Genomic DNA, 11,664 nt, shown 5'->3' with positions numbered 1-11,664 from the left:
ACAAGCACAGAGTCAGAAAGCTAAATTTAAGATGAAGTTTTGAGTAATAAAAAAATCAAAAGCCTAAAAATTATATATCTGTATATCTACATAGCGTGTCTGTGAAAAGTCTCCCACACAGCTGTCCCCACCAGCCCTGTTCCTGACTCCTGGCCCCCTACCACATGTAACCACATTTATGGCTTTCTTGTTTATCCTCCCAGTGTTTCTTTGTTCAAATAAAGCAAATATGAATATAGATATTCTTATCCCCTCTTTTGCACAAAAAGTAACTTACTAGATAGGCTGCTTTGTACATTGCTTTTTTACTTAATGTATTCTGACAATCTTTCCATTAGTATATAAAGAACTTTCTCTTTTGTACATCATCACCCACTGTCCCCTAGCATGCATGTGGCTTGTTTCCAATCTTTTTCTGTTTACAAATCATGCTGCACTGTACAACCTTATGGCTCCATCATTTCACACATCATTTAGTAGTACATTGGTATCATAATATATAGCTCAATCTGTTTGACTTTTCAATCAGCACTGTTTTTAACATCTATATTGCTATTATATATGATACGTTGTGTCTAACAAAGCATAGCATCATTTTACTTATCCTTTCCTCCAATGATGAAAACCTAGATTTCCTCCAGCATCTTGGTACTACAAACAATGACAAAATAAATGTCCGCATACATGTCCATTTAAGAAACAGCGTGAGAATGTCTCTGGAATAAACACTTAGAAGGGTGAGTAATGGCTTTCATATGACAATGAAATTGCTTTCCAGAATGTCCACATCAGTCCACATGCCCAGCAGCAGTGCATAAGGGATTCCATGTTGTGCTTCCCTGCCAACACTTAGCATTTATGTCCTTATTTCATATATTTGGCAATTGATGGGAGAAAATTATATCTTGTTTCAATTTGCTGGTGCAGGTTTTGGAGGGGGAGGGTTGTCCAGTGGTTCCTTGAGGGCAAAATAGTCACCTGCTCTAGCAGGCCAGTATGGTTTCTTTTGCAAATTGTGTTTCTCAAAAACTTAATAACTTTCCAGACTATTTCTTTCTGTTTGGTTTCATTGCAAGTAGCTACAGACAGAGATCTTATTTGGTCATAAATAAGCCTGAAACCTCTCCTCTTTTATTACGGCTGCTCAGCCTCTTTTCTCTCCAACTTTTGGCAGTGACTTAATTGCCATATGAAACAAAAAGCTTGAAGATAATGCACTGAAGCTGAGGCTTGCTGTTGGGGTGGATTTCAGTGTCTGGCAGAGAACACTTAAAGAGAAGCTCTTGAGAAAGCCTTGAGTTCACAGGCTTTTTTTCTTATCTCTTACAATTTAGATGTAGACGTCATTCACTTTTTTCAAACCTTGAAGATTTAACATGACTGGACTCAGTTTAAATTGCATGCTACATTCTAAATGCAGATGGAAGGAGAAAGCCTTCCATTTCTGCAAACTAGCTAGCACTGACAAGAAATCACTGATACACACAGACATTCTTTTTCCAGTCTCAATAAGTACATGGTGTGCCTTCCAAGGCATTGCAGGTGACGGTTTTACCAAATGTGTCATCACCAAGGTCTAACAAGAGTCAACAATCTTCCAGCATGTTATACCTTTGCTCTTTTTGACCATAACCTGACCTCTAAGTAATTCAAACATATGTCAAGTTTTGGGTATCCGACTTCTAGGTACCAAAATCTGCATTAGTTAAGATGCATGTTGTAAAGGCTGTAACAAAGACCCAAATATCACAGTGGCGTATAAAGATGGAAGTTTATTTCCCTTTCATATAATAGCAAGAGCAGTCCTAGTTGCTGTAGCAGTGCCAAAATGTTGAGTATCCCTCTTATCTTGTTCATTTACCTTCCTGAACACACAGCCTCTGTCTCTGGGTCAAGGTGACTACTCCAGCTCCCACCTGCATGCCTTCGTCTCTGCCAACAAAAATAGAATTCAGGCAGGAGAAGGCCAGCCCATTCCTCCTAAGGTCATGACCCAGTAGTGGTATACATTGTTTCTACTCCTATTTGATTGGCGGAAGCTTAGTCACATAGCCACACTGAGCTGTCCGGGAGTCTGGGAAATGTAATCTAGCTGACACCTATCTGCTGAGCTAAAAACCTATTACTGTAGAAGAATGGGAGAACAAATACCTGGTGATAGCCAGCAGTCTCTGCCACTGTTCATTTCTCTATTGAGTTTTTATAGTTTCTTTTGGGTTTCTTAGTCTATTCTGGTGGGTTCCTGTTCCATTCTTATTGATTGGCGCATATACCATATCTACTGTAGAAATTAGTTTCGTGTGGTTTTAGATTTTGCAAATATCTTATCCCAATCTATTGTCTATTAACTTTGTCTTCCAATGATGCTTATAAATGGATTTATGCTTGATTTCATTTCTCTCTTGTGGGAAATTGCTGCAAGAACTAGACGATATATTCTATTTTTCCCAATTACTTGGCATAGAACTATGATCTCAATAGGCATCCTTCAGTTTTTTTAAATAAATATTTTGTTTCTATTTAACCAAATGCATCAGTTTTTTTATTAAAGATTTATGTATCTAGCATGAGTACTTTAGCTACTTGCCAACATAGAACAATAGTAATTTTCATTACCATTATATATATTATATATGTCACACACACGTGGAATAATGAAATATGTATACATACATAGATTTGTATACTTGTAAAATAAGGAGTGAGGTTGAATGTATACATTACTGATCATACAAAAATATAATTGTATTTTCTATAACTGATCTCATCTGGCTTTCAATTCTCCATCCCTGCTAGATAAGAAAAGGGGGAGGGGGGAAAGCTTGAACTTGTCCATTGACAGTGAATTACAGAGTGTTCTTTTTTTTTTTAATTTTATTTTTGGCTGCATTGGGTCTTCGTTGCTGCACACGGGCTTATCTCTGGTTGCTGGGAGAGGGGGCTACTCTTCGTCGCGGCACACGGGCTTCTCATGGCGGTGGCTTCTCTTGTTGCAGAGCACAGGCTAGGCGCATGGGCTTCAGTAGCTGTCGCTCGCGGGCTCTACAGCGCAGGCTCAGTAGTTGTGGCACAGGGACTTAGTTGCTCTGCGGCATGTGGGATCTTCCCAGACCAGGGCTCAAACCCGTGTATCCTGCATTGGCAGGAGGATTCTTAACCACTGGGCCACCAGGGAAGCCCAGTTAGAGTGTTCTGGTGTTTAAAATCCCTTTGAGGTATTGGTATAGTTTCAGTCACTTCAGGGTTTAAGTCTCAATGGAGACTAGATTCTCACTCTCCTCCACTTCCTGTTTTTTTCCTGGGAAGTGTTTCAAGTTTTGAGGAGTCTTACATATCATCCAGCATCTGGGGAGGGACTGCTGGTCTTCTGCCCAGGCGCTAAGTCTTCTGCCTGTTTCCTTAGTGTCCAGTACTGTTACTGCTGAGGCACAGCATTCCCTCCAGCTCCCAGGGGGTTCTGTTGGCACCATCTGCTGACGTTTGCTGTGCTGGGACCCGCTGCCATCTTCTGTAAGGTTTTGGCACCCTGTAGCCTCTCTGTTCACCAGTTCCCCCAGCACTTACCCAGTTCCTGACCGGGACACAGGGATCCTCTGGATTCTCCAGCTGCTTTGCATGAGCTCTGGGGAGTCTGGACACTGTCTCTGGTCCATTTGTTCAGACACCAATTTTGTCCATTTCTGATCCGTGGCCCAGAAGGCGCCGTGTTGCCCTGGTGTTGCTGGACATGGGGCCCCTTTAGGGCATTTATGATGTGCTGAGAAGCACGGAGCTGGCCCTGCTGCCCTGGGACTGCCCCTCATTCATCTGGATGTTTCTATCATCTACCCTAACCCCGTTGATCCACCTCTCTTCCCCACAAAGGTCGGGGCAGGAAGAGCAGACACTGGAATCTGACTTTCTGTCCTTCCTGCTCCTCAGCCTGGCCCCAGGAGGTCTCTTCGCTTCCTATTCAGCAGGAACTTTCTTGATCTCTATTTTCAAAATTTTTATTGGAGTATAGTTGATTCACAATGTTGTGTTCTGGTGTACATGTGCCTTTATGTCTTCTAAAGTTTATTTTTTTATTTTTATTTTTTTGTGGTACGCGGGCCTCTCACTGCTGCGGCCTCTCCCGTTGCGGAGCAGAGGCTCCGGACGCACAGGCTCAGCGGCCATGGCTCACGGGTCCAGCCGCTCCGCTGCATGTGGGATCTTCCCGGACCGGGGCACGAACCTGTGTCCCCTGCATCGGCAGGCAGACTCCCAACCACTGTGCCACCAGGGAAGCCCTAAAGTTTATTTTTATAAACATCATACTCCAGGCTTCTAGATTTGGATCTTTATAAATTTCCTTCTGTGCTCCAATTTTCCAGATTTGGATTAATGTAAAGGCCACCTTAGTAATTTGAGAAAATTCTTTTCTGCCTCAACAAAGCCTGGGTTTTACGACTCAAAGGCATACGTTTTCGGACTATTGTCCTGCTGTCCTTAAAAAATATTTTTGAAACTAAAAGGTAGACGTCAGTGCTTTGTTCTGGGTAAATCTTTCTCCTTTCTCTGATGCAATAAACCCCCAAATTAGCCTCATGGCATAGTCTCAACAAAGAGGCTGTGGATGAGGTGTCGGGAGAGAAATGGAGGACGTAGATGAGTTACAAAGATCTGAATGGTAGTCTGGTTGATTCTACTCTGTTATACTATTTTTCTACTTTGTGTTTTTCATTGAAGTTAGGCTGAAAGTCAGAATCCTGATTACTGTTTTTTGTTTTTGTTTTTGTTTGTTTTTTTCGCGGTACGCGGGCCTCTCACTGTTGTGGCCTCTCCCGTTGCGGAGCACAGTCTCCGGACGCACAGGCTCAGCGGCCATGGCTCACGGGCCCAGCCGCTCCGCTGCACAGGTCTCCGCTGTGGGACCTTCCCGGACCGGGGCACGAACCCGTGTCCCCTGCATCGGCAGGCGGACTCTCAACCACTGCGCCACCAGGGAAGCTCCTGATTACTGTTTTGAAAGAGACGTGTGTGTGTGTGAAACTTTGATGTCCTCTTTTATTCTGAGTTCCCCTGTATAGTGGAGGACCAAGCTGAGGCTAGATCACTCGCAAGGGCTCAGCTCCCCTCCTGGAAAAGCAGGAGCCTGTAGGTCTAATTAAGTCCCAGCAGCATCCAGAACACAGGATAAACCACGAGAGCTGCCTTGATGCTTTTGTTGTGCCTGCCTTGTATTTTAGAGAGACCCGTATTCGGGAAATGCCTTTCTGCCCGGTGAGAGCTCCAGTGAGGATGAAGACCCTCTAGCAGAATTGTCGAAGGAGGAATTGTGCACAAAAATAAGAGGCCTGAAACAAAAACTAACAAACATCCGGAAAGAAAACAGCCGCCTTCGACAGTCTTTGGTCATGCTTCAAGGTAAACTTAGAGAAAATTGACATTTTTAGATGAAAGGAAAAATACTTGATGAGGGAAAGTATTGAAATCAGCTGTCAAGAATGAAAAACTCAGTACCTTAGAGAAAAAAAATCAAAAACCACATTTTAAGAAAATCTATGATTACATAATTTAATATGGATGTACTCTACTGAAGCCTCTAGTTTATTGATAAAAAAATTTTAGATTATTCCTACAAAATACCAAATGTCATATTCATTTAATACTGTCCAACAAATATTTATTGAGTGTTTAATATAGGCTTAGAGAGAAAAGATCAGTAAGACAACAGATATGTCAAGGTGTTCATGATGTACTTATCTCATTCTCCTCTGCTAAGGAAAGCACTAGAAAATGGGGCCTGTTGTGATCTCTTATAGACTTACTGGAATTAAAGATTCCACATATTAAATTTCAGGTTTGGGGTTGGGAGCAGTGGTTTGGAAAATAATCACATTCCACTGAAGACATAAAGGGGAAAGACAGGCCCAAGAAAATTAAAAACAACCTGGAATAATGCCTTTTTGCAGAACCCTATATTGTGTTTAAGTGTTGTTTTTTTTTTAATTATGTTTTCCACTTGTAGTTAGGCATCATGCACCATTTTGTACAGCTGAATATTTGGCAATATATCCTATGTGGGGCAGCATTCTGTTATAAAACAGTAAATACACAGAGTATTTTAAAAATAAATCCCTCTGGCTTCTGTGTACAAAATGAGTACAAGGGGCACAGAAAGGAGAGTCGAGGAGAACCACTTTTGAAGGTATTACAGTCATTGGACTAACAGGATGGCAGCCTTGCCTAGGGCAATGGCTGTGGAAATAAAGAAGACAATTCCACAATATTTGGGGAGGCAGAAATTGTAGGAGACAGAACATTGTGGTGAGCTAGATTGACAGAGTAATGGCTCAGATGAGTTCCTACAGATATTGATTAAATTGAAGGCTTCCTAATTTTAAGTAGAAACAGGCACACATGAATGGAAATAAGATGTTTATTCCACCAACAAGCCATTCTCTCCTTATTTTTTACGCTTTAAATATTGCATCTTTATAACTGATGGTTTTTCCTGGTGAGGCTTTTGCAATTTTCGAAGAACAGATTGTTCTTATTTTTATACCATCTGTTCCAGAACGTAGAGTAAGATGAAAAGCTAGTTGATAAAGTTAGCATACATTGCTGGTTCAAGTATTGATCTTGAAGTCACCGACTTTGGTTTGAATCCCAACCCTGCTTACTAGCTGTAAGCCTTGGCCCTGTCACTGTCCTGCCCTCAGCCCCAGGTTCACTTTCCTCATCTACACAGTGGAGCCAATCTCTCATGTCCTTCTTGCCAAGATGATTAAATTAGATAATTGGAAGAAATGCTTTACCAGGGCCTGATACATGATAGGAGCTCAGTAATCATCGCTATTGATTCTGTCTCTGTTTTTATTAACACCAGAACTTGACACGTGGACCCCCCCCAAAAGAAACTTAGATCCATTTTTTTCATAAATTTAGATGAGAAAATTCTAAATGCAAGAGGAGCAAATCAGTTTCAATAGTATACGAAGGGGACTTCTCTGACAGTCCAGTGGTTAAGACTCCGTGCTTCCAGTTAAGGGGATGCGGGTTCCATCCCTGGTCAGGAACTAAGATCCCACATGCCACGCAGCACAGACAAAAAATAAAATTAAAAATATAGTATATGAAAAGAATCATCACTATGAACAGTTTCTCTCTGTCCCTCACTCTGGAGTTGCTGTTTCATTTTCTCCTCTCTCTGCCAGCTTCCCACACCTTCCATATCCTCACTCTCAGCTGGTGCCTTTGCTTCATGGAGAACTTGGAGGATGTGAAAAGACTGTCAGCTCCCTGCACCTGTGCTTGTATTAACCTCCACTTCCTCTCCTGTCACCCATGAGTGACCTGTCCTCTTGTCCAGCCAAAGGCAGTATGTCCATCTATGCGTCCTCTTTCTGCTGATCAAGGACAGAGCTCCAGAGATCCTCCCCACTCTCTCTAATGAATCATCCCATTAGCATCAGACATACAATTATTTCTCCCATTAAAAAAACCAAACAAACCAAAAAAAAACCACCTTTCTCAGGCCATTTGCTTTTCTGCCTTCCACCCTGTTTCTCTCCTTCCCTTTGTAGGAAAACTCCTTACATGTTGACCCTATACATTGTTTTCAATTTTCCCCCTTTTATTCCCTTTGGATCCCACTTCAATTAGGTCCTTGTCATTCCATTGTAATGTCTCTTCTCATGATCGCCAATGACCTCCATGTATTAGTTTCCTAGGGCTGCAATGATAAAGTATCACAGACTGGGTGGCTTAAACGGCAGAATTCCAAAATCAAGGTGTCAGCAGGGCCACGCTTCCTCTGATGGCGCTGGGGAAGGCCTCTCTCCTAGCTTCTGGTTGATCCTTGGCCTGAGGCAGCATTAAGACCAGTCTTCATGTGATGACCTCACTGTGGGCTTGTTTGTCTCTGTGTCCAGACTTCCCTCTTTTTATAAGGATGTCAGTCATTTTGGATTAAGGCCCACTCTAATGACCTCATTTTAACTTGATTACATCTATAAAGACCCTATTTCCAAATAAGGTCACATTCTAAGGTCCTGGGGGTTAGACTGCAACATCTCTTTTTGGGGGGACACAATTCAGCCCATAACATTTCATATTGCTAAGCCCGAAGGTCATTTCTCAAGGATCACATTAAGTGCCCTGTTACATCTGACACCTTGGCTACCTCTCCTTCCTTGGCTACCTCTCCTTCCTTGGCTTCTAGGGCACCACATTCCTCCTCCACTGCTGAGCTTTCCGTCTCAGTTTATATGGCTGCCTCATTTCATCATCTTATCCTCTAAATATTTGATGATGCCCCAGGCTCAGTCCTTGGACTTCTTTCTTTTCTATCTGCTTTCACTCCATAGGGGATCATATCCAATTCTATGGTGTTAAATCCATCAATAACTATGACTTATCTCCAACCTGGACTTCTCCCTTTAGTTCCAGAGTCATGGGCTAACTGCGTATTGACAAGACTGGCAGGCATCTCAGACAAACACCACCACCCACGACCACATTCCCACTCTTCCCCTGCCACCTGCTCCTCTCTTTCTTCCTTGCCTCGGTTAATGCTAACTTCATTGTTCCAGTTTCTCAACTCAAAAACCACGATGCTGTCTTGTATTTCTGTATTTCTTTTACACCCTACACTCAGTCCATTGGCAAATCCTACTGGCTTCACCTTCAAAATATCTCTGGAATACAGTTCTTTGTACCACCCCCACTACAGCCACTCTGGTCCAAACCACCAGCATCTCCTACCCAGGTTATCATGGTGGCTTCCTCACTGGTGTTGCCACTTCTGCTCATGCTACTGTGTGGTCCACTCTCAACACAGCAGCAAGAACATCCTGCTAAATGTAGGCCAGCTCATGTCACTCCTCTCTGCAGACCCTTCCAGTGCACGTCTACCTCACGTGGGGTAAAACTGAAGTCGGTTTTATGATCTTTGAGTCCTTACATGATCCGGCCACCTCCCTTCCACATACCTTTCTGGCCTTGTTTTCTACTCTCTCCCCATCCTTCTCTGTGATCCAGCCACACCGGACCACTTGCTTTCCCTCCAAAGACATCAGACGTGACCTGACGTCGGCATCTCTGTACTGGCTGTTCCCTTGGCCTGGGATGTTCTTTCCCCAGATATCCATATAGTTTGCACCCTACGTACTTCAAATCTTCACTGTAAATTCATCTTTGCCCTGACCTCCTCCCTCCATCTAAACTTTCAACCTCTCTCCCCCTGCAACATTTTTTTATCCCTTCCCGTTTTGTTTCCTCTTTGGCACTTAAAAGTCTACATACTCTATTCTGTATTTAATATTGTCTGCCCCCCTGCATGCACACACACTAGTATGTACCCTTAGAAACCAAAGTAAAGTTGGCTATTGGTTAGACTTCAAGCAACAGGAAGAGTCAGGAACTGCCAACTGCCACTGCAGTATTCATGCATGCATTTCTTCTTTCAGTCAATATTTACAAGGTCCTCTGTATGTCAGGCACTGCTCTAAGTACCTAGGAAAACCCAGTGAACAAAACAAGGATCGCCACTCTCACAGAGCTCACATTCCAGTGAGGCAAGCAGTCAAAATCATGAAAAATAACAATTAAGTAAAATTAAGTAAATTATACAATATGTTAGCTAGTGATAAATGCTATGGAAAAAATAGGAGAGGTAAAGGAGGATGGGGATTTGAGGGAGAGGGGGTGTTTTACAGTTTAAAATAACATGGCCATAGTAGGCCTCCTTGTGAAGCTACAGTTGGGAACTAGGAAGATGTCAGAAAGTTGAAATTTAATGTATAATCCAAATAAGAAAGGGGTCTGAGAGAAGAGTGCAGAGTGGTTAGTTAACTTTTGCTCAGCAATATTCCTCTTTGAACTAAGAATCAGAGCTGTTTATCTGTCTATAAAGCCTGCTAACTAAGAAAAATAGCAGAATGTATATGCCATTCTAGACATTCAGAATGACAGACGTGTGTGTGCTCTACGTGCATGTGTTAAACATTTGAAACATATCTTGTGGACCACAACTGACCAGCACAATAAGATATAAAAGGAAAAAAGTGGTATGTCTATTGTACAAAAGGGTATTAAATTATCACTATTTGTAAAGAATGAATGTATACCCAGGGAAAACAATGCCTCAGCCGAAAACTCCACTCTATTAACTAATGAGATTTCAGTAAAGAAGGAAAAATCAATTATGTTTTGCCCAGGTTCATTTAAATATAGTAGAAAGCTGTCAAAGTTTCAGAAATAGCCAAAGTAAAACCAGTGAATCACTGAAGTAGTAATTAGTAAAAGTTTATTGTGTGCACATCAAAAAGATACCACCAAAAGCAAAAAGGCTTATCTAAGCCATAACAGTGTGAAATTTCAGAACACCAGGAAGGGAAAATCTAGAAGCTTTCAGAGAGAACAAGCAATGTTATCCGCTAAGGAATGGGAGTCAGATGACATCAGACTTTTCACCAGCAACACTGGAAGCTCTAAGATAATTGAGCAATGCCTTTAAAATTCTAAAGGGAAATGATTTAAACCTAGACTTCTATACCCAGTGAAACCATCAACCAAGTGTGAGGGCAGAATAATAATATTTTCATACTTATGAAGTCTCAATGTACTTCCTGTGCTTTCTTTTTCAAAAGCTAAGGGAGGGTGTGCTCCTTCAAAATGAGAGAGTGAATCTAGAAAGTTAATCAGAAAACAGGTAGTCCAGTACAGGAGAGGGACAGGATATAGCCACAGAATAATAGTGACGGGACACTCCAGGGTGACAGGTCCACAGTAGCCTGGAAGCAGCTGGTCTAGAGGTGGACAGGTACAGGGGTTACAGGAGAGAGATCACTGAAAAAAACATGAAATTGATAGATGACATGATGTCATCTACCAAACATACTGCAAGGAGATTTTACACCTCTGGTAGGAAGTTTTGAGATGTTTAAGTCAGAGAAACAGTTAAATAATAATAAGCAAGCTTTTAAAAATGAGATCATTTTAACTCTAGGAAAAAAGTCATGTTTTAAAGGAAAGGAATTGAGAATTACATCACTATAATAATGTAAGCACAGTATTTATTGAAGTAGCAGTTGTGTTACAACTATCCTGGGATGATGGAGAGAAGAAGAGTGTGTATGTGTTTGCACATGTGGGTACCACGTGTGTGTGTTTCTGTGTGGCTGGGGGAGGAGTTGAAAGAGGGCTGCCTTGTCATGTTATGTAGTTGAAAGTCAATAACTAATTATATGAATCTGAAAAAATGAAAGAATAGTTGTATATGCTTATTATTATTTAAGACTATGAAGGTAACTACCAGAGAAACAGGTAAGTGGATCAGAAGTTCTCCCTCTAGGAGTAGTAGGTAATCCAGGGTGGTGAGCGGTAGGGCAGAGGACTGCTATTTTTCATTATAAGCCTTATTGTATTTAAAAAATAATAAATGCCTAGTACATAATAGGTGCCCCAAATGTAATAGCTACCATCTTTTTAAAAAAATCAGTAATTTCCTTATAGATCAGAAATTGCTGGTTTTATTCCTAAAAAAAATAATTAAAAAGAATCTACACATTAATTACAAATAACTATAAGATATCTACTAGTTACCCTAACAAGAAATGTGTATGATCTATGATGAAAAATTAAAAAGTCAATGGAGAAATACACAAATCTAAATAGAGAGACGTCAAATTCATAGAT

The 11,664-nt window shown here is 41.4% G+C and overlaps 1 protein-coding gene across 7 annotated transcripts in view; it reads left to right on the top strand.

Annotated features, from left to right (window-relative positions):
* BEND6 (BEN domain containing 6) overlaps positions 1-11,664 on the top strand; it is a 52,115-nt gene that overhangs the window by 20,193 nt on the left and 20,258 nt on the right. For all 7 annotated transcript variants that reach the window (XM_060307931.1, XM_030841003.2, XM_060307932.1 and 4 more), the window contains one exon: positions 5,211-5,388. In XM_060307931.1, the coding sequence (XP_060163914.1) occupies positions 5,211-5,388 (178 nt within the window). The remainder of the gene's footprint in view (positions 1-5,210; positions 5,389-11,664) is intronic.

This window comes from Globicephala melas, chromosome 11, assembly GCF_963455315.2.
Source record: "Globicephala melas chromosome 11, mGloMel1.2, whole genome shotgun sequence".
Lineage (NCBI taxonomy): Eukaryota > Metazoa > Chordata > Mammalia > Artiodactyla > Delphinidae > Globicephala > Globicephala melas.
Note: the sequence above shows the minus strand (reverse complement) of the source record. Positions and strands in the feature narration are given on the sequence as shown.